This window comes from Rhopilema esculentum, chromosome 6, assembly GCF_057945365.1.
Source record: "Rhopilema esculentum isolate cy_ngs chromosome 6, ASM5794536v1, whole genome shotgun sequence".
Taxonomy (NCBI): domain Eukaryota; kingdom Metazoa; phylum Cnidaria; class Scyphozoa; order Rhizostomeae; family Rhizostomatidae; genus Rhopilema; species Rhopilema esculentum.
The window spans coordinates 2,761,075-2,787,455 of NC_142820.1; the positions used below are offsets into that span (position 1 = coordinate 2,761,075).

At 34.6% G+C, this 26,381-nt stretch overlaps 1 protein-coding gene across 1 annotated transcript in view; it reads right to left on the reverse strand.

Moving 5' to 3' along the window:
• Positions 1–293: 293 nt before the first annotated feature.
• LOC135685889 (dynein axonemal heavy chain 12-like) overlaps positions 294–26,381 on the reverse strand; it is a 40,827-nt gene continuing 14,739 nt past the window's right edge. Inside the window, exons 23-75 of the mRNA XM_065201981.2 lie at positions 26,091–26,174; positions 25,448–25,630; positions 24,953–25,066; positions 24,336–24,524; positions 23,754–24,041; positions 23,394–23,458; positions 22,971–23,072; positions 22,626–22,818; positions 22,272–22,334; positions 21,406–21,623; positions 21,062–21,143; positions 20,722–20,778; positions 20,168–20,289; positions 19,579–19,771; positions 18,837–18,998; positions 18,273–18,467; positions 17,499–17,632; positions 17,286–17,385; positions 17,057–17,119; positions 16,655–16,735; positions 16,293–16,469; positions 15,701–15,922; positions 14,988–15,128; positions 14,684–14,854; positions 14,246–14,464; positions 13,727–13,872; positions 13,401–13,473; positions 12,876–13,017; positions 12,375–12,567; positions 11,965–12,124; positions 11,456–11,488; positions 11,083–11,255; positions 10,340–10,480; positions 9,969–10,038; positions 9,685–9,773; positions 9,366–9,510; positions 8,963–9,113; positions 8,299–8,372; positions 8,002–8,181; positions 7,566–7,706; positions 6,952–7,089; positions 6,615–6,712; positions 5,950–6,085; positions 5,671–5,754; positions 5,274–5,378; positions 4,718–4,821; positions 4,388–4,499; positions 3,822–3,914; positions 3,509–3,568; positions 2,928–3,005; positions 1,903–1,994; positions 1,491–1,558; positions 294–1,194 (exon numbers count right to left, since the gene is read on the reverse strand). Coding sequence (XP_065058053.2) covers positions 1,004–1,194; positions 1,491–1,558; positions 1,903–1,994; positions 2,928–3,005; positions 3,509–3,568; positions 3,822–3,914; positions 4,388–4,499; positions 4,718–4,821; positions 5,274–5,378; positions 5,671–5,754; positions 5,950–6,085; positions 6,615–6,712; positions 6,952–7,089; positions 7,566–7,706; positions 8,002–8,181; positions 8,299–8,372; positions 8,963–9,113; positions 9,366–9,510; positions 9,685–9,773; positions 9,969–10,038; positions 10,340–10,480; positions 11,083–11,255; positions 11,456–11,488; positions 11,965–12,124; positions 12,375–12,567; positions 12,876–13,017; positions 13,401–13,473; positions 13,727–13,872; positions 14,246–14,464; positions 14,684–14,854; positions 14,988–15,128; positions 15,701–15,922; positions 16,293–16,469; positions 16,655–16,735; positions 17,057–17,119; positions 17,286–17,385; positions 17,499–17,632; positions 18,273–18,467; positions 18,837–18,998; positions 19,579–19,771; positions 20,168–20,289; positions 20,722–20,778; positions 21,062–21,143; positions 21,406–21,623; positions 22,272–22,334; positions 22,626–22,818; positions 22,971–23,072; positions 23,394–23,458; positions 23,754–24,041; positions 24,336–24,524; positions 24,953–25,066; positions 25,448–25,630; positions 26,091–26,174 — 6,888 coding nt within the window. The 3' untranslated portion in view covers positions 294–1,003. The remainder of the gene's footprint in view (positions 1,195–1,490; positions 1,559–1,902; positions 1,995–2,927; positions 3,006–3,508; positions 3,569–3,821; positions 3,915–4,387; positions 4,500–4,717; positions 4,822–5,273; positions 5,379–5,670; positions 5,755–5,949; positions 6,086–6,614; positions 6,713–6,951; positions 7,090–7,565; positions 7,707–8,001; positions 8,182–8,298; positions 8,373–8,962; positions 9,114–9,365; positions 9,511–9,684; positions 9,774–9,968; positions 10,039–10,339; positions 10,481–11,082; positions 11,256–11,455; positions 11,489–11,964; positions 12,125–12,374; positions 12,568–12,875; positions 13,018–13,400; positions 13,474–13,726; positions 13,873–14,245; positions 14,465–14,683; positions 14,855–14,987; positions 15,129–15,700; positions 15,923–16,292; positions 16,470–16,654; positions 16,736–17,056; positions 17,120–17,285; positions 17,386–17,498; positions 17,633–18,272; positions 18,468–18,836; positions 18,999–19,578; positions 19,772–20,167; positions 20,290–20,721; positions 20,779–21,061; positions 21,144–21,405; positions 21,624–22,271; positions 22,335–22,625; positions 22,819–22,970; positions 23,073–23,393; positions 23,459–23,753; positions 24,042–24,335; positions 24,525–24,952; positions 25,067–25,447; positions 25,631–26,090; positions 26,175–26,381) is intronic.

The window sequence follows — 26,381 nt, forward strand, 5'->3', positions numbered from 1 at the left end:
AACACTAAACTGGGTGGCAAAACGACTAAACTTTTTACTTAACTTTTGGCTAAACAAAAGTTGAGCGAAATGTTTAGTGAAATGTTTAGTCGTTTTGCCAGGGCTTAATATTCAGAATAATCGAGTGGTAAGAGCTCAAAGAAGCAAAAATATAGTGGAAAAGATTTCGTCAGTTTGCTGTGAAAATCTGTGCACAAGGTTGCTAGGACCCTACCAATATCCCAAGATCCCTTTTGAGCTCAACTGATGGAAAAGCAAAGAACTGATGCATCACAGAAAGTCGAGTCTTGAAATCCATATATCAACATTTACATCAAATTCCATGTCATAAAGAATTATCAAGCTTAAACGTTAAAACAAGTTTAACCTAAATCAGTATATCATATTTACAGAAGCATGTCAAAAAACCCCACTTGTAAAATAACTTTAAACTAGCATAAAAAGGGGGAATGACTTTTCAGACTAGTCAATCTGTGCTTTTTCATCGGAATTCTTGAAGTAAGAAGCCTTTTAAGTAAATAGATAGACAACTTCTCACTAAACAAGCTTTTTATCGGAGGGTAATACCGATTCAAAATCAAGATGGATACAGTTCTTTCGGAAAGTTGAATGGGAAATAGTAACAATCCTCGTAGAAATGAAACGAGAACAAAGGCAGGGGTGCTTCTTAGCAAATAGATGGAAAACTGTAAGATGCAAGATTAATTATGCTAATTTTGTGGATTCTTTATTCTCGCAAATCAAACTACGAAGGCAGACTGAAGCATTTTCGTGTCCTGTGGACGACTGTGGTAGGTATTCTGGCTTGCAAGGATTTCGCACGCAAGTGACCATACCTCAAAGGATACAACATTAATATGCATAATTTACAACAGCTATTTAATTAATAATACAGGTCATGAAATTAGCAACTCTAAAACCATTATCATACAAATACAGAGTATTAACAAATGCCACCGTTTCGTGTAAGGCATAACGTAGTCTATGATTAAGCTTGTAGTCATTAGTCATCAAGCTGGCAAAGTAAGGCGACACCACGTTTAACCCAATGGCTCTCTGGTTGGTTCGTTGCTAGTGATATAGGTAACACGTAATTTGTCGAATGACCAGTTGTTGATAGAGTCCCTCTTCTGGCACTTGTTTTGTATACAGGACAAGAATAGGAAAGCGTTTTCTTGAACTCGCTAACTTTTCCTAGAATGAAGCAAGTCTGATATCAAAGCAAATAGATAGACAACTCGAATTTGACTATTGACTATTGACTGCTGACCAAGCAACGTGGTATCGTCCGTGTAATATTGTAAAGTCTTTTTGTATGTAGAGTTACTAGTAAACTTGTATTGTAACATTTACTTATGTAAAAAACAGAGCAACGTGCTTATTAGGGGCTAAAGTTGTAGATGTTTCAAGGAGCAAAAAGAGTAGGGCAAATAAGTCTTTCTGTCCTACACTGATGAGAAAAACCAATTTGTTCGTATGTAATTTCATACCTGGTTTGATCCAAATAATTGGCATTGCATCATGAAGTACCTTCGGCAGAGACTCAGCAACCACGCCACTGAAACAAGTTTAAGAGCTTCTGTTAGCAAAAACTGGCTTAGTTAATAAAGAAATTTTGTATTCAATAAAATATCAACAGAAGTATTCCCAATTGTGAAGCTACAGATGAATATATGAGTAGATATAGGATTCTTGAGTTTTTTATTTTTCAGCACCCTATATGTTTGTTGAATAATTCTGTAACTTCCTTTTCTCAAGAATAATTTCAAAAACTTGTCACAAAAAACTCTTCAAAGAGCATTTAAAAAACTTTGACAGTTGTGGTCCAGTGGATCTCTTACCATTATCTACATGGCTGAATCTTACGAAATTTAGAATATTTCAAAAATAAAAAAGATTTACCCTTCTCTATCCCATCTAGCGCCTTCTAAGAACAACCCAATGACATAAACTCCATCATCTGGTGCTTCTGATGACGTATCACGGGGCAAGACCTGATATTAAAATTCATTGAGCATATAGAATTTTTATGACATCATAATTCTTAAAATATTAACTTTTAAATGCCTAACAATTGTCTGTGAAATACTACATAATATTTTGTGCATTCATTGCATCAATAGAAATACGAATAATAAAATATTTGCAATGATTATTAACAGTGATTAGCAGTCAACAAAAAGACGGAAATAATTATTGAAGTACGAAAGTTGTAAAATAACAAATGACAAGGAAGATAAACAGGCTATTTGCATTGAATCGCTCTTGTGACGTAGTGGGTGACACTGTTGTCACTGGCCACAAGGACAGATGTGTACTGGTTCGAGTTCTTTGAGCTTAACTCAATGCAGCATTTGAAACAGAAATAGGATTGTAGAGGTCAAGAAGGCCTACAATCCTTGCCAAAATTGTTTGAACACTTGCGCAAAGCTGAAGCTTTTTTTGAAACTCCCCCCCCCCTACCCCCTATCACAATGTTGTTCAATTGGGCTGTTTTGATCCTGAAGGTAAAAATTTCTTCACTGAAAGCTGTATGAAAGTATTGAGAAAATAAATCAACATTGTACGGGGGGAGGGGGTCGAAATTTTTGAAGCGGCAGTGATATTTTGGTAAGGTAGTTTTAGACTTGCTTTGTTTATTTGCATGCTGCAATGGGAAGGCGTTCCAGTTAGTTTTGGCAAGGATTGTAGGTGCGTTGGAACCAAAAAACCGTCTCCATTTGTTTTCCATTTGATTTTTGAAATAAAGGGTTCCAAAGATAACACAATACACTTATAAACTGAAAAATATACATTGTAAATCTACTTTCATGAAAGATTTGATCTTAAAATAAAATACATCAAATTCGATTGTCTTCTTGGAAGTAAAACTGCTTGATCATGTAATCTTGATGAAATGGCACAATAAAATGAAAAATAGACTATACCTCAAATTCAAAACCAAGTAAATCTATTGGGATCGTGTATTTTCTTGCGAAATTTTGCTTTGCACCGGTCAAAAAAGCCTGGGAATAAGGAACGAGAAATTTACAAAAGAAAGGCGAAAAACAAACAACAAAGCAAAGTCTACCAAACTGTGAAAGTTTAGTGGACAGATTTGGCAATCAAAACAAGGGAAACTCTGGTATTTATGGCAATGGCACTTTGACGTGACCTTAGAATAAAAACCACAAAAGACACCAATTCCAGGACAAAATATCTGTATTTGGATTGAAGGAATCTTAATTTAGCAAAAACTGTATTGCCTTTAGAGAATCTGTTGTTATTTGTAGTTATAATATCGTTATTGGTCAAATCCAACAAAGTAATGACATTCTTGCTAACAATTGACCAGCTGGTCATGGCTACATTGAGTTCCGCTTAAATATTATTCGTTGATGTCAACCTTTCCCATTTATAGAAACAATGACACCGACTTTGAAAAATTAGATGAGTAAATTCATCTTTTAATCAATTCATACCTCTTGTCAAAATGTGAGTTTATGTGGAGCATTGAAATATTTCTTACCTGCGTGAAATAGAAACCAGACAACCAAAAGACGGACGGTTTTCCATGATCAAACCAATCCTGAAAAGATAAGAAATTTTAAGGTAAAATGAACACATTATGACAAATGAGGGTAAAACAATATGACAGGTAACTACAAGTCTCTAAATATGTTTTTAACTACAACTATGCATGATTTTTGCATATAAAACGCGAAAACTAATCAAAATTGTTTGATTCCGCTCAAATCTATGAATACTTACAAAATATCAATGTTCATTTATCAGGATATAGAAGATAAAAAGACAGGAGATATGACGTAAAAATTCTGTACCTGCAGAAATTTGATTCTTGCCAGGAAATCTGTTATGTAACTGCCTAGGGGCTTTAAACTTGGATAGGAGCTCTTTGCCCAAAAATCAGGTACCTTGAATGCGAAAGGAAATCTAGGATAAGCTTTAAAGAAGCAATGTATTAGAAAATTGTAATAATAGTCATGTTGAAGACCTTAGCATAAGAAAAAAGGATTCTTGTATGCGGTAGAAGATCGGAAATTCTGGTTCAAAAGAAAAGACAATGTTACTTTGAAGAATATGTCAAACTCAGGGCGATATTAATTGACCTAGTAATCAGCCAAACAGTTGCAATCACTTGTGTACAAAAGCAACGGTACTTAGAGAGAAATAACAGCATTGGAAACCAAAGATGCTCTAAAGTTATTGTACAGCTTAGATTGAGGACAAAAAAATTAAGTATTGAAATACCACAAAAGGGTATAGCTTTAAGAGACAATTTATGACATTAAATGTAATTTAGGCATACAGGTCCTCCTTCAAAATGTCAAAAGAGAGTCAAAACAAATTTAGAAATTATCAATTTGTTATGCGTTTAACAAATTACCTTTCCAACAATAAGGCTGGCAGACACTTGCTCCAAACTTGATGACATGACCACTAAACCTTTGATTGCCTTCTGAAGATTGATAAGACTTGATCGGATAACATCTAAAAGCCTAGAAACAGATGGAAAATACAAAATTATGAGTGTTGCGCTGGATGGTCTGTTAAATATAAACGATACTTACTATCTATCAAAGGGTGACAGAATTAAGTTAACTGCCTTACTCTCTTAGAAAATTGAAAATAATCGAGTGCGTAAATCAACTTTCCATTCTTACTGACTGATGAAGTTCGTGTACGAATAATCGGTCACGGTAGAATTCTGAATTACCTATTAAATCTTTCCATTTCTTGTACCAGCACTGTGTTCATACTTTCTTCATATACAACCGGATACTTCCCTTTTGCAGATTCAAGATCAAAGTCTTTAGGCAACTGCATTAGGAAAGAAATATTTATAAATAATGAGATCATAAGGTCTTGAATAACCTGCAACATATTTTCAAAGCCAATGATTGCATTTAATCAAAGTGAGAATCTTCATAATATACAAGAAATGTACTGGTTCATAAATGTTTTAAAATCCAAAACAAACATTAAAATGTATATGCATTCACCATAGTGCTAGGAAAGTAAAAAAAGACTTGTTTAGGAAAAAGTGTATATCCCGAAGATCTTAGAAAATGGAAAAAAATGTATAAAGATTAAATAAATGCTAGTCTCCAATTGTAATTCATCCAGTGGAATTTCAACATAGAGTTCAAAATTACTTAAGACGGTCGATCCAATAGACTAATATGGTCTTAATTGGCATGCCCGCAGAAGTGCAATGATAAAAGCAAGATACCTATTTCTTGAAATAATATGACGTTTAGTACTATTTCTACCTTTGAAAGAATGTCACTGGCGATTTCCAATAAAGTTTCTTCAGTCTTTTTTCCTGATCCACCGCCTCTTCCTTGACTTTGAGTCAACAAAACCGAATCAAACAGCTGCAAAGTTAGGATATGATAATTTTTGACGCATTACACTTTAATATTGTAGACTTGACTATAAATTGCAACAATATAACTCATTACACTTTAATATTGGAGTCTTGATTATTGATTGCAACAATATTAGGTATATCTAAAAATATACGCAAATTACGATCTTCAGTGTCAAATAATGAAAACAAAGATTTCGAGAATTGCATCTTGTTGTGATTAATCTAAAACCAAAAAAGCTCAGAAGCTTATTCGTCTTTTAATGTTTTATATTATGAAATCTGACTCTATAGCTTACGAGTTTCGTTTCTCTCAGATCCTTTGCAATGTCAACATTGTCGTGCATACCAAACACTTCTGGATATTGTGTCATTGGCAGTTCCTGAAAATACGAAAGAAATGAGGTATAACATTGTTTCTGCAACATAGCTTCAAAAAAAAATTTTACTTGTTATAAGGAATTCTTTGACAAGGGTAATAAGGACACAAAAATAGGTCATATATGTTAACACGAATTGTATTTAATTATAACAATAACTGTATCTTGATTCGAAGTTTTTCATCAGAATTCCCCTACCTTGATAAACTCGATGTAGTCTTCGTATGTTCCCTTTGGCGGTGCAAAATAAGTACCACTTGGTGAAAACTTATATTTCGGATCAGTTATAACATCTGAGTTATAGAAGTCAGCGAGTATGCTCATCAGGCAGCGCCTAGGGGTATTAAAATGCGATCAGATGAAAATCTATTACTAATAAACAGTTATGCAAGTCGATTATCTTATTCCACGATCAACATACTAAATTATCACAGGTGTTGCCAAAACAGTTGACGGGGTAACACCCCCTCCTCATTCTGTTCTCTATTTTCTTTATCGTGGATTCACTTAAATTTTCCGACTATACTAGCCACAAAATTTTGCTACAGTTTTGCCTTATGTTTTTAAAACATGTAAGAAGAAAGATGCACTGGATAGGCTGTGCGCCGGATTCTAAGAATCTTGCAATAAGTTTAGATAAAGAGCAATAGAAAGGAACAGAGCAAAACGACAATGAGAATCCAATATGTTGAAAAATTGAATTTCAAAATCAATTTAATGTAAAACTAGGCTCTGTTTATAATTCGATTGAAGTTTTAGAAACTATAATGAATTATTTTTATTCAGTTGGAAAATTACCCTAAACTTTCGTATTAATACAGCTGACATCAATTTTCATTTTGATTAACTGAGTAGCAGGTTACCTGTCATTGTCATCTGTCACTCGGCCACCATAGTTGCACTCTCCAGTCAAATAGGTCAAAGCATCAAATGGGATCTGTTCGTACTCATTTATGAACATCTGCAAAGTAGGGAAGAAGAAACTGCAAAACATTTTTGGATTTGGGAAGCAAAAGACGTTACGTGTTTGTACAAAAAATGCTGCATAAATATGATAAATTTATTTAGATATTTGAATTTATTCAAACTAGTAAAAAGAAGAAATAGAGAAGATTTCATAAATAACCAAAAATATGTTGTGTGTTATCATAGCAAGAAGTATAAAAATTTGACACAATCTAGAAATCCGAAGCAAAGTACCTGCAACTGTCTGACACTGATCCTGAGGTCCGATTCATTGAATCCGTAAGGAATGTTCCAGCCCATTGGTCCGAATTTTGTTCGTTCCTGCACGACGGCGTGGAAAAAGCAGAGGCCAAATAGAAGTTTTTCCCAAGCCTATAGATGAGAAAAACATCTTGCATACAAAAGGTATTCACTACCTTGCAATGCAGAAAATTTCTTTATCAAATATAATTCAATACAGATCAAGCTATGTGATGTGATATGTTGATGAAATGGAACAAATTGATGAGAAAAGTGTTTACAAGCAAATAAAAAGAGGATATAACAAAATATGTTATGAATTAAATGGTTTTGATTCCATTGAATTTTTGAATAGAATAGACCGTTTCATAAGATCGCTCATTGAAAATAGATACAACACGTCGATGGTGTTTTTGCCAGACAAACATTGTTTGGTGTCAGGCTACTGTAAAATTTTCTACAATTGACATAATTTTAAGAATTTAAACCTTCAAAAGTCGGAAAAAATGCAAAAAAAAACAATTAATTGAGCATAGACAATGAAGCTGTGGACAGGGATCTTTAAGAAATTATTAAATGTTGTTCCCAAAACAGATTGTGAGAATTACCAGGTCTTTCTGTTGGCATCCAGCAAAAAAAGTTGCATCTGAAATGGGATCGGACAAGTAAGACTGCAAGAGATTCTGTCGCAGACCAGTTGGAGGCTCATTTGTCATTTTGACGCCATTTTGAAGGACTGTGACAGGAAACTGCAACGAAGATTAACTGATCAAAAAATTTGAAGTGGAAAAAAACTTGAAATAAATAAAATAATTATTTATTCTCTCCTCTTGATAGGTTGTTTTAGAACCTTTACATTGGCAACTTAATGTCATAACTAAAGTTTAAAACAGGCCTTTTGCAAAAAACATAGAAAGAGAAGATTGTCAATTCTTAAGAGCCTTTTTGAATACCTGAATGGTCCCTACCCTGTCACCTTGTCTACAAGTCCTTGTGTATTTAAAAAAAAGTAGATGCATCTAAGAAGATTCTGTAATAGCATACCTTATCAGACGGGTAGCTTGTTAACCAGAGACGGAAGTCAGAATGTGTTGTATCCATGGTTAGATCTTCACAAATCTTCTCGAGTTGGGACATCCATGACACAGCTAAGTGACAGTTTTGGAGAACAACCCAGGTTCCATTGGCAACAGCGTCTTGTATCATTTTGGCAGCAATAGGGCCCTTGGTTGAAAATAGAGCAAGGTTTAATGACGTAGAGAAAACTTACTTGGCAAACACAGACGATTGATGTTATGGCGACTGGCAACATAGCGAATTTAAAAAAGCTATTGTTTATACCTGTCCTTGGCCAAGCGAGATTGCATTGAATTTATCGCCACTAAAACCTTTATCAGCAGCAAATTTCATTAGGCCTTGAAAAAAATAAAAAATGTTGCAGAAGACCGTATAAAATTTCATACGTCTTTACAAGAAGAATAAAGACAAGATGAAGGATACATGCAAAGAAAACAAGAATTATTTGAAAAATAGCAATTGTGATGTTGGCTATCAAGAGGATGGATACTGGCTATATGAATGGCTCGTTTGGTTCACAAAAAATATCGTTAGACACTAGTGAGAGCCTTTTTTGAAATTGGGAACTCAGAAATGGTATGATTTTCAAAGAAAAATTGCTTTTATGTTGCTTTAAAAGCCTTTTTGTATTTAATTATACTGACGACTCTTTAGATTTGTAGCTCAGCTTAACGTACTAAAGATCTGATAAATATTCGATGGCCAAGAATAAGAAATTGTTCAATGACTAAGCCCTTGTAAATAAAGTGTATTGCCAGTTTATCTCCGCAAAGTAATATTGTACACTGAATAATTTTCAAAATAGAAGGAAAATTCCACACTGCTCTGTATGATAAAGGGAAGATTCTTCTAGAAGATGCAGGACAAGTCTTGTAGTAGCTACATCGTGAAAGAAACCACTTATATTGAGAAAATGACTGATACATACCAGCCATGGGATCTGCACCGGGAGACAAAATGAAAATCAAAGGAGAACATTGGTTTGAATCAGCATAACTTTTTGCCAGGTCAAAAGGCGGTGGCTGGATGAAATGACGCCCAAGTTTTTCTTCTACAAAATTCTTAACTAACGGCACCACCTAGGATAAGAAATCACGATACTAACAAGCAATAATAGAAGGGAGCTATGAGCATAAATATTGGATAACAAAGAAAGCAAAGTTAAATTATAAACGGCATAATCATAATCAACGTATTGAAGAACTTCAGAATCAGATTTCAGACAAATGCACAGCAACGAACGTTTGACACACATTGACTAAAAATAAAAGTTTACAGAAGCATGAAAACAATACGATCTGGATCGAAATTCACATTGCTTAAGCTTTTACCTTATCAGGGCGAAGGCATCGAATGACAGTCATTCTTTGAAAATCAGTCAATTTTTCGTTCCAAGGGGTCGGCAGAATTTGCTTCTGAGGCTCCTTGCTGTCAAAAATACCTTTCCAATCCGACACGGTTGATATGAAGCTATCTCTGTATGAAGAAGAAAATGCCACAAGTTATATTGAGATTACAATACAAATATGAAAAGCAAAAAGATTAGAAAAGACCTCATGAATGGAAAGGTTAAAAGAAACATCAGATCATGATGTGGCAAGGGCTGCTGAGAAAATAAATGAATACGCTAAAGTGGACGATTAACAGTACCTGAGTCCTTTGAATCCAGGAAGATCACACATCCTGCAGATTTCATCCCAAGATTTATCGGACAACCAACTTGAATCAGGATTCGGAATCTGGTAAAAAATGAAAGTCCTAATCAAATAAAACGTAGATAGCACAAAGTACATTCTATGTGCTACATATATTACATTTAAGTATGATTCCAATAAGCTAGTCGAGCGTATATAAAAAGATACCATTAAACTCTGCTTGCATGCAGAAAGGAAAAAGAGCCGAGAAAAAGTTTCAGTTGGCTAGGTTTGACTTACCTTATTCTCCAGGCCAACACCTCCAGTTAAAAAGAATATGAACTCTTCATAGTCCAACTCATGTTTTGGTCTAGAAAATATCGTTAAATGATGGTTCAGAATGTCATAAGAGAAAAAATTGGAAGGAATTTGCAAAATGAGATAATGAGATATACTCAAAATTTGAAATATACTCAAAATGAAATGAGTAATAGAGCTGGGTGTATAAAATAGAAATTGGGAATTTAGAATCTTAACACGAAAGACGTTCAGAACAAAATCATTAAGTGAATATGTTTCAAACATATCATGCATAATTTCAGATGAAACAGCCCTTAAAGATAATAGGATGAATTGTTGTCGCATTTTTTATCAAAGTCAATCATACTTACAAGAGAATATTAGAGCAGAGAACCAAAGAGAACAGCAACTTGTCTTTCTCAAAAAGAGAGCGGCAAACATTGCAGTATAGGTTATATGTAAAATGATCGGTTAGGTATCGCAGTCTTCTTTCTAAAATTTTCGACTTGTTGCTAGAAAGAAAGTTCAGAAATACAAACTACTTGAAAATATCAATTTCTTAAACTGATCTTCTAAACTGATTTACTCTTCTCAATATTGAACTATTCGATCTTGATAGTACAAAAAGATCCTTAAGCAAGGTCATAGCCACGTACAATTAACTATGGCATACAATATTTTACATAAACTTGCATGCCTCATTACAATCGAGCATTATTATAACCTTAAGATGTATCTTTTTAAATAGCCTTGCTTTGCAAATAGATATTTCTGAAACTGCTTCTGCTTTAACAGAGATTGCTACTTCGATGTACGAGTGACGTAAAGACAAGCTGGACCTTATAACTTACATGGTAAACCACCCTCTTGTCAAAGTCAACGATAAATTATGTGAGAGTTAGCTAATTTTTCATACTATATAATGTTGGTTTCCTTTTAAAGGAGAAAAGACAGGGCATTTAAAACGGGTTTATCCTACAGGTAGTGCTGGAGTAGATTTAGTAAGAAATTTCAAGAGCTTCAACAAACAAGAATGCCGTTTCGACTGTACGGAAATGACATTTCAATTCAGCCATATCAAAAAAGGTTTAGAAGATTGATAAGATGCAATTACCTGTCATGTATCGATGAGATGAAGAGATTGACAAACCACGTGAGCGAATACTGATACATCGGATCAATGTTAGGAAGATCAGTGATGGAGAAAAACAACACGGAAGAGTGAGCTGCGATAGGCCGATAGCCTAAACGAGACTGGTTTATTTTCTTCTCGGTTTCCTCAGCGATCTACAAAAAATACAGAAAAAATGGATTACTGCAAGAATCGCAAACAAATTAACAGAAAGAGAATAAATTTGAAAAGCTTGCAAAAACAAAAAGCAGGGTATGGCATGTGTTGTTAAGTCATCTGTTTTCAAGTTATGGTCGAAATATTCAAAAAAATATCAAGATTTTATCAGTTAAACCCCTTATATAGAAAGCCTTACCTTTTGTTTCTTGTTTATTTCATCAGAGAGGATCTGGAAACAGAAAGGAAATTTCATTTAGGCAAGTATTTCAAAAGTGAAGTTTTAAAAGATACTAAGAGACAAACATACGTACATATTCTACGTGGGTTTTGAGAAACATCATTTAAGAGAAACACGAGGGCGACTATAAAAAAACAAGCACCCATTAAAAAAATTGTGACATTGGAAATGGAATGCGTTTTAAAAACAGTGATGAGTATGATCGCGATTTCCTTCAACTGCTACATCTTCACTTTTACCTTATCAAAACAGAAAACCAAAAATTGAAGTTCATGATGGTAGAAAATTTATAGTCGTAGATAATTAACAATAACTATAAACAGAGATGAAAGAAAAACTCATTATTAACTATTTCATCGATAATTTCATAAAGATTCCCTGACTTTTGAAACATATTTCACACTCTCGCTAGATTTAGAAAAAACTATTCTAGTAAATATATGGGCAATACCCTGAAATAAAAATACCTTCGAAGAGTCCAAAATTTTAATGGCAGATTCATCTTCTAAGATATTCCCTTCTGAAGACGAGAGCGTTTCCAGAATCTTGTCCTCGATTTCTTTCAGCTGCTTTTTGTTTGATGCACTTTGGACGATCAAAGCCTGCCTCTCTTCTTCCAACTCAGGCCTTAGAATTAAAATACCAATGAATCTTGTAACATGAATTCTTGTAATAAATTCAAAAAATATCAAAATTTCACAATGTCAATGAATACAGCTGTTCCTTGTCAAAGGAAATATCTACATACAAAAATACAAACAAGGACTAAGCAAGAAAAATAAATGTTATGCCTTAATGCCGTGGAAAAACAGTTATAGTTATACAACAGCATATTTACAAAGATTTTAAGACAAACCGAAGTTACAGAGGGGATTACCTTTCTTTCGCAACTACAATGCCAAGAAGTTGATCTTCTAAACCTTCTGGTGTTATCATAAAGTTTACTAGGGTTACTTTGGTTGCAATCTCAGGAAGATAGTGTGGGTTTCGCAGTTTCGTAGTGATATACAATCTGAAATCTTCGGAGTATTCTATGACATTTTCACCAAGACGGATGCACATAACTCCAGCTAACGATAAAAAGAGTAAGGCAATTTTATACTTTAAATGAGAATTCTCTAAATAAACTACAATGAGTACAGTGTAAGAAAGTTCCTTTGCACAGAGTCAACAGAAAGACAGCTTGTTGAGGCAATCAGTCAGTTGGTTGAACAAACAAACCCACCTAATAACGGTTAAAAACTTTCGCAAAGAAAATAACATCTAGAACTATTATAGAAGATTTTCTAAGATGAAAAAATGTCTTTGATCAATGGAAATTTTCAGCTAAACATTTGCCCTGAACATGTTTTGCAGAGATGTAAAGACAACTTTTTACCTTGCTTGAAGGTTTGTTTAAGAAGCAATGGTTCCAAGGTTGGGTCCAGTTCTTCACCAACATTCTCAAGAAGAACAGGAGTTCCAAACTGAATACTGTTTTCAAGGGTGCGCACATAATCTGCATCGGATAATTTTATCACCTGAAAGTGAATAACAACTCCAGTGAATCGACAGATCGAACAGCAACTGCCGCTAGATAGTCGGGTATTTTTGATCAATCGTCTAAAGCTTGTAATTTGATGTCAAGTATTTTAGTTTATACTCTGTTCTTTTTCTCCTCATTGAAACATACCATCATCTAAAATTACTTTCATGTAACAATGGTGGTTCCGATAAGTGGAAACTTGGATAATAGAACTGTCACGAACAGCAAGAGACAAAACAGTGGCCTGACATTAAAGGTTTGGAAATTGTGATGATGACTAAAAATTGATAGTCTAACTACTGATGATCAGCCATTTTATTCGACGAAGCAATGTGATTCATATTCATTACAATAAAGGCTTGAAGAATATCCACTTACATTTAATTGATTATCTTTTTCAGAGTTTTTCACCCACTTGTTAGCTTGCCCTTGCGGATCAATCATTAACGGCCTAAAGAAAGAGCATTTTCATCGTTACGCAAACGTGATTTAAGAAATTTGCACCTTTAGAAACCAAAACGACAAAGATATCAATTTCGTCAAAAAATAACAATTAATAACATTTTTAGCTATAAACTTTCAAAAGTTAAGAAAAAATATTGTCATTAGAGTGAGGATAGGTTAAACGTTAGGAAATATTTAGCGCTGCCTAGAAAGGCATATTCAAATGGAAATATTTAATAAAGTAAAGTGGCAAGACATACCATCTTCTTGAATTGGCAACAATAACGCCGTTATCAACTGAGAAATTATCCGTTGGTAGGCCAGCGATATTCCACGCACGAATTTTAATTGGTTCTCCTAAGCTCTTGCTGAGACTAAACTCATTGGAACAAGGTATATTCACATCCTAAAATGAATGAAAATGCATAAGAAGATTGATTCCGAGTTGCACAAGCTTCAGTTCCAAAGTAAAACGCAGGAATTAAAGCCTTTTTTTTATCAAGGCACATCAACAGAGGGTGCGGGTCAAACGAAATGAAATATTAAAATCCAAGTCCCTCTCTCGTAACCTAAGAACGTAAGTATGTGGCGTCACAAAAGAAGTGATATACAACTAAAACTTCGTAAAATTAAATTCTTAAGTAGATTAGTAAACAAGTTCTTCTTTCTTAGAATCTCTAGGCATAAAAAGAGGCATCTTGCTAAAGGAACAGCTACCAGAAACAACAGTTTTTGATACTGTTTCTCAGATAAATTTTGATTACACAAATGCTTATTACCGTGCACATCTTCGTCCACTCCTCACAACATCGCCGTCTGAATCCCGCAGTGAATGCCCCAAGGTATGCAATAACACCGGAGGAAATCAAAACATCTCCCGTCAAATTGTAAAACAATCGCTGAAGCGATTCTGCTGCTTGAGACCAACGTTCTTTCTCACCGCCAAGGCCTCCGATCAGCTTCTCGGCTCTCTCCAGTTTCTTTGCACAGAGATCAACCTAAATCATATTGACACGTTATATTCTGACGTTTCATACTCTGAAGAGTGTCAGATGAAAAGCTTCAGTATCGTCAAATGTTTGCTTTTTTCAAAGCCATTCTTAATTTTTGTACCACCAGAAGATTGTTAACACGTTATAATATGATATGGATTGTTGCTGTTATAATATGAATAAATCATTGTGAAAGACAAAATTGAAGTTGGTTTCGAAACGAACCTGAATTTCCAGTTGCTTTTTCTTTTCAGTCATTTCCGCAAATTGATTCTTAAGAGATTCTACCCTGTCCTCCACTTCCTTGAGTTCTGCTCTTTTTGCATTTAAAATTTTGACCGTTTCTTCTAAAGATTTTTCAGCTTCTGCTAGTTTTGCCTTCTTTGGCGCTACAACCTAAAGCAAAACATCTTGGCAAATCAACATTCAAATCTACAAATTAAAGGGGAGACATTGTCATTCAGTCAAGAAACAAGCTAAATTGTCACCTTTCTATTGTAATGTTTTCGACATTGAAAAACAATCGCACCTTAGCAACTCTGTCGTAAATTTCCATGGCTTGAACCCATTTGCAAAGACCCTCTGCAGCTGAAGAGGCAGTCCTAACTTTAGTAGGATCAAATTCTGGGTTTGTTGAAAATTCTGTTCTTATCTTTTTCATTGTATGTACCTGCAATAGAAAAATATAGATGAGATTTTTCAGCTTTAAATGCAAGAGAGGTGCAGCATACGTCATAATCCCTACAAAAGCATCGAGAATATTGATCGATCTTCCTACTGGACTTTGATGACTGTTCGAAGCAACATGAAGCGGTCTACCAACAAGCACTCCATATTACCAAGATTAAGCCGAAGTCAATATCCCTAACATCCGTTAATAGAGTGATCAAAGAATAAAAACTCTTAACGTTTGATAGAGTAAAGCACAGTATAGAGATTCTTAAGCATAATTCTCGACTCCAAGAGAAAAGGATCGTCTTCAATGAATAAGAGATCATTTCCAGGCAACAAAATAAGGCAATAGCAAAGTTTTAGCTAGTCTATATATCAAAACAGTAATAGCAAAAATGTTTAGATACACTTCGTGGCAAACATGACATTTGAAGGGAAAGAATCATAACTCATCGAGCTGACACCAAAATTCACTTTGCTTGTTTGCATTTTTCGTTGCTCTCTAAAACTTACGTTGTTGTATCAAAAATCTGGTGTAAACAAAGTCAATCAAAGCAATTTGTAACTTACCGGGATGTTGTCTTTGTCATATTCCCTGAGTATATTCAAAAAGTTCATATCACCAAGAAGCTTCTTTGAAGGTCCCCAGTAATCAAGGATCTTTTGTCCCGATCCACTAGGGTCGTTGATTTTGTCAGGTTTTATGTCCCTCATAACACAAACGGCAGCCATAACCAGCTTAACTCCTGATGGTGGATTCTTCATAGCTTTAACGATGGTGATATCCGCAGGCTGTAAAAGTCATGTCATTGAAAATTCCTTTTCATAAATCTTCTCATTACCCAATATAAGAAAAACTTTATTTCTAACACCTAAATACTTCTTTGCCTCGTACAATAACACTTCGGACGTTACGGCTAAATGGTAATAGTCATAGTTTATTAAACGATAACAGAGAAGTATTAAAATATTTTCTATTGCTTTTAGAAGATGCGAGTAGTTGAAGATGATCAAAAAGGAATGTTTACGTAGCTCTTTCAACTTTAGATTTTAAATCTTTTAAATCTAACATTGAGGCAAAATAGCTCGTAGTTAACCACCGAGTAAATCAAGTGGGTCGATAATTGATACTTAAATTGTACGAGCAAGAGTGCAGTATTACCTTCAATGTATCCAGAGCAGCCAAAGCAGCATCTAGAGCGGGAATAGCCTCTGCAAGCTCCGCCTCGCATTCATCTTTTAAGGACTGGGCCTCCTTCTTTTGTTCATTTGCCACCGCCTCGTCTGCATACACAACCTCTCTCTGGGCTTCAGCAACAGTTGATTCTTTTTCAATCACCTAATGGTTACAGGAGAAGAATATTTCAATTGAATTAGCTATCATTTCTCTCAATCAAAACTATATAGTTACTGGGACAGCATATTCGTTCAAGACTATACTATTGATAATAGGACAATACAAATAATATGTTGCTAATGGATTATGTAATATTAAAAATTGGATTAAATGAAACTGATACATACAGCCATCATTTTGATATTTTCGTCTGAAGCAATGACTAGTTTAGGTTGCAGCTCTTCTAATTCAACTTGCATGTCAGCAACCTAGAAATTACAAAAAGTGGTTAACCTTATCATTTTTACGTGTTCGAGCAATTTGTCCTCGTAAATAAAGTAAATAGAAAGATATTCAACGCATCGATTGCCAGGCGTAAAAAGAAAAGAGCATTAATCAATATGGTTCTCTCCAAGGTAAGACTGGTCGATCAATTCAATATAACAGAACAATTTTGTTTGGATTCTTGTCAAGGAAAATAAAGACAATGTGCAATGTTAAGCATAAGTCCCTTGTAAAGAAATGGCAGATAAAATTTAATATTTATATTGATGTGTCCAAATGGCGAGTGGGTTCTTGTAGCGTAATACCTGAGAGGCAGCAAAAGCAAGCTTTTCTAATCCAACTTCATATCTTCTTTTATTCTTTAGCACCTGAGTAGGAGAAAAAACCAATAAGTATAAATCGAATTTATCATTAGAAAGCATACTTCGCTCTGCACTATATCGGTACCGCTGTAAAAAACAATACACCATCTAGTTGATGCGCAAAATATAAAATAGAAGTTCAAGTCACTATTGCTCAAACGTATAAACATACCTCTGTTTGTTTCTGATTAAGCAAAGTCTTGAACGCAGAGATCAGCTCAAGATATGAGGTTGGCGTGACGTAATTGTGCCGCCCAAGTTCCTCAAGAAACCTAGAAAAGCAATGTAAACGTTGCTGCTATTCTAAGCAAACAGTTGAGCTGAAATGCTGTATTGGAAAAAATATGAACCTTGGAAAGCGTTTATATGAATTTAAATGTCCTACCTTAGTGAATATTTAATTGCAGATGTATGAAAACTTTTGCAAATTGGCACAACATTTTTCCTCTCGTTGTCAGACATCTCAACGTTTTCTAAGAATTTGTTTGCAACCATTTCCAAAGCATCTTCAGGCCATGGCTACAAATAAAGAAATGCATTTTATTATGATACAGAGTCGATTCTTAATAAAGATGGCCTGAATGAACTTAACACATTTTAATTCAAAAAAGATACCAAGGTGTCAAAAATGAATTCAAAAAATAGAGAGTATTGTAAATACAAAGACGAATGAAGTACTGTGTGATTGATTCGAAGAATGCCAACACGAATTACAAATGATTCATACCTAGTCTGAATGACAAGCTAGGAATACCCCGAACAGGAGAAAAATTCGATTTCCTACGAGACGGTAACATATGAATTGCACCTCTATCAAGCCAGCTACCAAATCAATGCAACAACCTAATAAAGAGCTATCAATTTCTAGTCTACTTTCAAATTATAAATAACAGCAAATAGTCCGACAACAAACTCGATCTAAATATTTTTCTAGCATATTTCATCCTGGTTGAAAATCGAAAGGACGAACTTTGGATATGCTTACGTCAACCGCAAGATACAGTAGTTTATGATTTCATAAAACACTACTGGAATGGTTCGATTACCAAGTATGCAATCTTGTCAACGTAAATTGTCCTGTCATATTCTAAGACGATTGTTAGGAGAGTAAAGCAAAAAGTTAGCAAAAATATTATGAACGAAAATGTCACAAACGAACCTGGAACCAGTCGATGGTGCAACAGTTGATAAGTGATGGAAACTGCCTCAGTCTGTTTCTGAATGCATCGCCGATCGGGCTCATGCAAAGCATTATGTGTAGGTTGTCTTTGCATCGATTCACAAAATATGTGAACAATGCCAATGGTGAAAAATCAGCATTTTTGTCATGGGCTTGGGCAAGTGGTCTTACAGCCTGTAATGGAAGCCATATGTTACTCGATGTCTTTAAGAAATGACCCGTCCTACTTCACGTTCGATAATATGTTATACAAGAATAACATGACATAGGAAGTTAAAAATATAAATATAAAACATATAAATTTGATTTATTTGAAAATTTGTCCTATAACATTTGATTCTCGTTGTTCCTGAATTTTATTCTCGTATTTCTATTATACTAATTGCAAGATTCACAGAATCCGGCGGACAGCCTATCCTGCGGTTCTTCCTTCTCACACAAAGTATATAATGCCTTAGTCAATCTTTGTCACAGGGTATCAACACCTGAGATCAATCATGAAATTTTTTTGTGGATTCCGTTAATATTATGAATTAAATTTACCTCGTTGATTTCAGCCTTCTCATCAACAGCAAACAAATTAGCGACTTCACCGGTATTCAACAAACTGTCAACGTCTTCAAGAAATGACTCCTCTTTTATCTGGGTGTCAGTTAACAAGAACACTGTTGGCTTTCCTTGAGCACCGGCCGACTTAAGCAAAGTCTACATAAACAAAGTTGTAATAAAAAGTGTTATTGAAATATTACAAAAGATATAGAAAGGGAGGGAGCTTGAGCAAATCAGTGCTTACAAGAAAAAGATTAACAGCAAATCATCGATCAAGTGTAATCATAGTTGATATAGATACTAAAAAAGATACTAGAAAAACAGGACGAGAGCTGGTAGTGACTATTTTCTATCTGTTATTATCTCCTCTATTGTATCACTGTCATTTACACCCTGCACTTTCTTTGTATCCATAGTCATTGGATCAACTATATATTCGTAGCATTTTACTGTGTTCTTTTTATACGCACAATATTATTATGAAGTCAGTCTCTAAATTCATCGGGACGCAGCACGTACAAAACAACGTTCATTCTCATTGGTTCCATAATTTCTGCACATTGAAAAATATCATAAAACAAATCTCAGCACAAGCAAAAAATAGGATCAAATCAGTATTATCAAACTCTCGATAACATTTATAATTCCATTATCTGAGCCTTAATCGCACTTTGATAAAGTAACTAGCTACAGGTTATTTCCATTAAATCGAAAATAAAAATGCACTAGAGGTTACCTTTAGGTCTTCCCTCCACTCCGTCATCCCGTAACTCTTTGAGATTTCAGGTTGGAAGACATGAAAATTCGATATGGCTGCAGCAAGACGACAAAGAGATTGTCTTCCACTGCCACCCATCCCTACTAACAAGGCATTTCCGCCAGACTGCTTCAGTATACGGCTGATTCGTGACAAATGTTCAAGCACGTATCTAAAAGAAGAATGAAAAACATAAATTTAATAAAGATTTATCTCTATATGTTCAGTTATTGATAATACTTAAAATAGGATAATATGATATCATGCCACTTCGTTTTCTCTCTTTTCGCCTGACTATGTTGATAAATACTATACATCTGTTACTTGTATAATTGAAAATGTGTAGAGACCATGGTGGTTCTAATTTGCAAATTCGAGTTTCACACTTGATGCGATCATCAGGCGACTTTCAAAGATCTTCAGGTCTTCACGCCATCGAGAACTATGTCTATATACAACATCGATCGGTACAACAGTAATTTTCATTGAATGAATAAAAACTATAAAGTTAAAGTTTTAATTCAGCTTTACTAGGAAATACAGACATTGCACGGACATAGCAAGATACCTGAATATGACAAGGTTCATTTGTGTTTTGTGTGTTTGATTATACTCATCAAGGCATTGCTCAACAATGGTGTATAATTCATCCATTGAGGTTACTTCTTGATACAGTCGATCCTCTCCCATCTGAAAAATTAAACTCATACATTCTATCAACAACGTAAACATTTTACAACGTAAAAAAATAAAAAATCACTGCAGAAAACAACTAAAGAACCTGAATGCAGTCTGTCTTTGACTAAGCATCGTGTATCATAAAACCTATTTAAGTCTCATATACCATAAGATTTTTATCGTAAAATACGTTGCCCATGAACTATCTTCTGTCTCTAAACATCCCTATTTTTAACCTCTTAGACAAACGGTTGGTTTAAGAACCATCGACCCAGCAAATCCATATGCACGTTTAATGCAAAATCAAATAACAGTATAACTCTTGTGAAATATGGAATTCTCTTCCTCCAATCTCCTTCAATAGTATTTCTTCAAGAGAATCAAAGCTATAAATCATTGGCATGAAGTTTCTGAATGTGTTTAGTTTAATTTCAATATACTTACGCTATCCGGGTTGAGGTAGTCACCAAACATGAGACTGCGCATGTCATCTTCAGTTGGCTGGCGAAATAAAAAAAGTAAAAAAGTGATAAGCCAACCGGTTGATTTTGCTACTAGCGGCTGAAGCCTTGTTGATGATACCTTTGTCATAACATAACAACGAGAGCTTTTTGCATTGTAATGTTGATATCTTTAGAATTAGCAATTTAAAATTAAACTTTATAGATACATACACTAAAGTTGACTGGCAGTGAATACAAAGGCAAAAAGAAATATCAAATGTTTACAGTAACAATGATATGGTAATAAAGTTATTTTTTGTTGCAAAATTTGCAAATCATACCTTGGTCGAGTTTGTTGCTAAATGCTTGAACAGACTGTCAAAATCATATTTGAAATGCTCTTTCACACCATTTATGATATTGCTTTAAAGTTAAATGACAGAAAATTAGAAAAAAATCCGCAAAAATGAAAGTTCCATAAGGAAATGCCAACAAATTATGAAAAATGGTGCAAATTTGCTTTGGAAGTAACTTTAGAAAGAACAAGATGGAAGAGCAGATATGTTCTAGAGAATTTCTAAGAGAAAAAAAGCAGTCGATAAATCAGGGAAGGAACGACTTCATTTGGAGTAAAAAGTATGCTGTATGAGCTACTGCTCCATCGCAGCTACAAATATAACTTCACCTGTGCAGCCATTTCCTGTCATCATCATCAACTAATCGGTCATAAAACACACGGTATACTTCATGGACCCAGAGTCGCTTTAGTGTCTTCTTATCTTCAAGGGACTGGGGTTTTATCAACAGCACTCCGTTTATTACACGAGCAAAATCACGAAGATTAAAAGTGTAATGAGATTTCAGTGGGGTCGGTAAAAGGTTTTCAATTGCCTTTTTGTATATCTAGGACAAAAAATAGGAAAACAATCGATACAATGGAAATAGTTAATTTCTGAATAGTAGAAATGGGTGGGCGCAAGCAAAAATACAAAAGAAACTTGATACAAAATGCTTAAAGGAAATTTTAATCAGGTAAACAGACCAAGAAGTCTTAGCTACATAGCGTAATTTTACTATGGTACATTTTTATTGCGGCTATTCTTTTTATTGCTCAACAGCTCATTATATTACAGAAAATTCAACTTTGTTAGTAGCATTGAAGTCATAGATCAGAGACACTGACAGTCACTCGTCCAACGATTTTGAGGACGAAAAGTTAAACAAAAGAATCAAATGAGACATCTAGGCCACCTTGGCTTGACACCTTGGCTTGATTGGTTTTTAAGGACGGATGGAAAGTTTATGCTCCGTACTGGAAAGAGAACGAGCATCATTCTTGACTCTTACCTAAATATTCGATATAACCATTTTGCTATCAGTATAATCCAAGATACAAAGCTTTAGCACTTCTATATTTATACTTCCGTAAAAACAGGCTATTGTCAAAATTGTTTTATCAAGTGACTGTGCTAGTGACAGTGAGAAAATATGCTCTTATGTTATACTAAAATTTCTTTATTTCTTGCCAATGTTTGTAAAAAATCCTCTAACCTCTAAAGTGGCAGCAACGATTTGATTTCCAATGCTAAAAGATTCACTTGGAAAGCCATTTTCCTTCAACAAAAAGCAATATTAAATTACTTTAAGAATACAAAAGGAAAAAAGATGGAGAAACGCACACATATGTAATAACAGATAAATGTTGAAAATACACAAGTCAAAGAGGCAAGATTTATAAGGTAGACTTCAATTTTTCAATGGCTGGCTCCGATTTGCTTGTTTTTAATTTCGACCATACTCTGACAGCATTTTGGTAAGAATTTTGAGCACCCATTGAATCTTCAGCTAAATACGTAAAATACAAAATGGATTTAAAAGCAAGGCAATTAACCAGGCTCTACATACCCTAAAACAGTGGGTTACGATGGAACCAAAAATCTTAACCATCGTTTCATCACTGAACTTTGTAATTGTCATTATGTTGAAATGACGCAGAAAACGTGACGTCACTGGATTTCTCCCTCCTCCAGGAGGACCCATCGCACTGACGAGTTGAAGATCGAACAATGTAATCCGTGAGGTGTCTTTCTTGTCATACCTGGAGAAGGGTATTTAGAAAACTTAGTAAAAAGAGCTTTACATTTAATAGAACTGCAGAAAGGGATGCAACGTACTTGAGAAAACCTAGAGCGCGTGACACAAGTTTCCTTACTAAAATGTTCGTATTCGAAGAAATGAAAATTTTCTTACCAGGCACCGTGATCCAAAAACTGCCGGATTAACTCGATTGGAGGCTGAGCACCATACTTTTCTCTAGCTGGCATGTTTACGTCATCGACGAAAATAACATACCTGGAGAAAATTCGAAAAAATGTCTTGCAAAACAAAAAAAATTACGATTTATTTAAACATAAGTTACAATAAACAGTTTTTACACAATAACTATTTCAAAAACTTCAAAGATAATATCCGAACAAGACCGTTTGAGCAAAATGTAAGACATATTGAACTTTTGAAAATATTGAACATGTTGAAAAATGTAAGTCATCATTTTAATTCAAACTTTTTCTGAATCTACCAGGTTTGTAAATTCTTCTTTGTAAAACACTTTCATTGCAGGAAATACAATACAGTTAATGACATGTTGAAATTACTGAGCTTGATGATACTTACTTTTTACCAACGGGGGGTCCATAAACACCTTTCCTCCGCTTGTCCAGCTTCGCCATTATGAGTTCCTTTTTAAATCAAATATTATATTAACTTTCGTTTGGATCAACAGCTTCAATAGCTTCAACAGCAACAAGCATCAAAGATTGAGATAGAAAAGCTATCAATAATCAGATTTTATTTTGTTGATTTTTTTAAACTGCTCAAAGCCGAGCAAAATTTAAGGACATGTAGCTTGTATGTGGCTGGATAGAAAAATATGACTTGATCAATGAACATTTTAATTTAAAGTAACATGACAATACTAGATATTTATCAGAAGTCTCCTTCAGTTTACCAGACATAATCAATCAATTATCTAACCTGAGTTTGATTTGCACTTGTCTGCGCTGAGAAATTGACAAACATGGGAAGGTATTTGTCGGCTGGCAACCCATTCATAAGTTTCTCCTTGATATAAACACTTTTTCCAGTTCCTGTCGGTCCAACAAATAGAGTAGGCCTGTTGTTCAGAATCATTAGTTCCATGAGATGAGAATATCTAGCGGTATCCATAGTAGGCACAATTATTTCGCTTGCTTTCTTCCCCTTTGGCAGAGACGTGTCGTGAATAGTCTTTGTCCATAGTGTCCAGCTTCCTCTGCCCTTACGCTAAACGGGGAAAACAAGAATACTCAAACGACCCTCTTTAAAAGGCGGCGGGGATAAAAACACTTTATCGTAGTCTTACAAAAACAGTATTATGTTACTCATCACAAGGACTGCAGTGCATATTGCGGATTGAGGGGTTTAAAAGGTTTTTTTGGGGGGTATAGATTTTAGCATGTTAAGCTTAAAATGCAAGGCAAGTTGTTTTTGTATGAATCTGAGTACATTTCGGAAATTCACTTAGTTTTCAATTTCACCAAAGATCGATCTTAACAAAGATAAAAACTTTAAATTCACCTCAAACATAAAATCATATACAGTATGTTCAGTGGGCATTGCGTGTTCTATTTTGCCAACAACGCTTGGAATCGGGTGATCTTCGTCTTTTCCAGAAAACAATTCTTTAATGAAATGATCGAACTTTGTACGGCTTGTTCCATCACAACTGGCTCCTACAGACCAAACCAGTGCAAATTGGAAGCAGGACTGCAAAACAAGAAGCAGAGGTGCTAGAGGCAGTAAATCTACTAACGTGACTTTGCAATGCACTGCAAAGAGCAATAAAAACACTACTGGATATATCAAGTCTGTAATAAGGTACACAGAATCTTGATTGAAAGTACTAAACTAAATAGACGACATCAGATGCTTGAGCTCACAAAGAAATGTATAACCCCATGAGCAATAGGAGGTGGCAATTTGCTCATGTCAAAGCCACTCAAACATATCTTTATTCTATTTGAAACGAAACTCTTCAAGACAGACAACTGACAAACCCATAAGGTGGGTAACATTAGGTCTATGAAATGCAACATTGAAACATATTGACAATCAGTTATTGTATAAAACATTGAATTGTGACAAGCATCAAAGATGTATAGAAATTAACAGACAAATATGCTTGCATAACTTACAGCTAGCCAAGTTTTGACGTATTTGTGATCATTTTCATGAATATCTTTCATCAAAATTTCAAGCAAAGTCATACACGATGTGACCAGATTGCTATCTGATGTCGGCACAAATTCCTGTGAACGATATTCAATGCAGTTAGACAGAAGAACCTATACGGTCAAATAGGAGAAAAGGAAAAAGAAAGCACACTTGCTTTTTAAAACTGTTCTCTAGAAGATGCCTAGTCTTCAATATTATGCTATTTAAACACTTTAAAAATAGTAATCAAAAAACTTGAATCAAACATAATCAAATCAAATCTGCTCTGGCATTATGATTTTACAATGTATATGAATGTATGGCACAGTTCTGATTTTATGACAATTTTGAGCTTCAAAGAGTGTCAAATGCAAATAAAGAATTCTCCAAAATACACAGACATGTTTTGGCAGAATTGGGATCAAACTTGGAATTTCACACAAGTCAAAGATGATTATTTACAGTGAAAGACATACCTTACAAGATTTTCGTAAAAACCTTAAGCAAGGCGTTACAGCCCAGTTGAAAAGACCATTGATGTATTTGTGTTCAGCTTTGATTACATCGGGTAGTGTGTTGATCCAAGATTCGACTAATGGCTCCCAACCAAGAGAGGCAGGTTCAAGGTAGATCATACCGCATCTGCTCACAGTAGCGGGCTAGGAGCAAAATTGCTTAGTGATAATACATTTATCCTTTATTATCTATAATGGTAAATCCAAGGAAGTTGAATGGCATGACAGATCAGGGAATAATTTCAAGGTGAAAATCTTTTCTTATTTGCAAAAATAAGAATTTTTTTTATCAGATAAAAGAAGAAATACATCACGTATGATTTACTGTATATGAGAAAGGAAACTCCGAGGCTTTGCATTTTCAAAAATTTAAGCCAATCTCAATATAAAAAATTTCTCTTACACACTGCTCTTTACCACACAGATTTATTTACCAGGCCAAGAGGGACTGCATTAGGAAAGGGTAAGTTCAAAGGTTTCAATTTCTAAAACACTTTATTCGAACATTTTTAATAGAAAGTAATTGAATTTCTCATATGTTCAAATATTTGCAAAACCAAAAGGAATATGAGCAAAAAAATGAGAAATGGTAAAGTGAACACACCGATGCTTGTGATAAGTCGTTTGTTTCGAAAATCAAACTCATCGATCCTGAAAGTTGAATGATCTCACCACTCATCAAGCAGAGCTGAAACAGAAAAATCGTTTGAAATTGATTGCTACACCACGATCGAAACATGGATACATATTAAGATAAGCAATGATAAATATGAAACAATCGCTAAATTGGCAGTACTGCTTGCCTAGAGAGCGAATATTTGATATCAATATTACCCATATTCTTAAAAAATCTTCTAATACATTGATATATGTAATGCTGCTAGCATCAAATTCG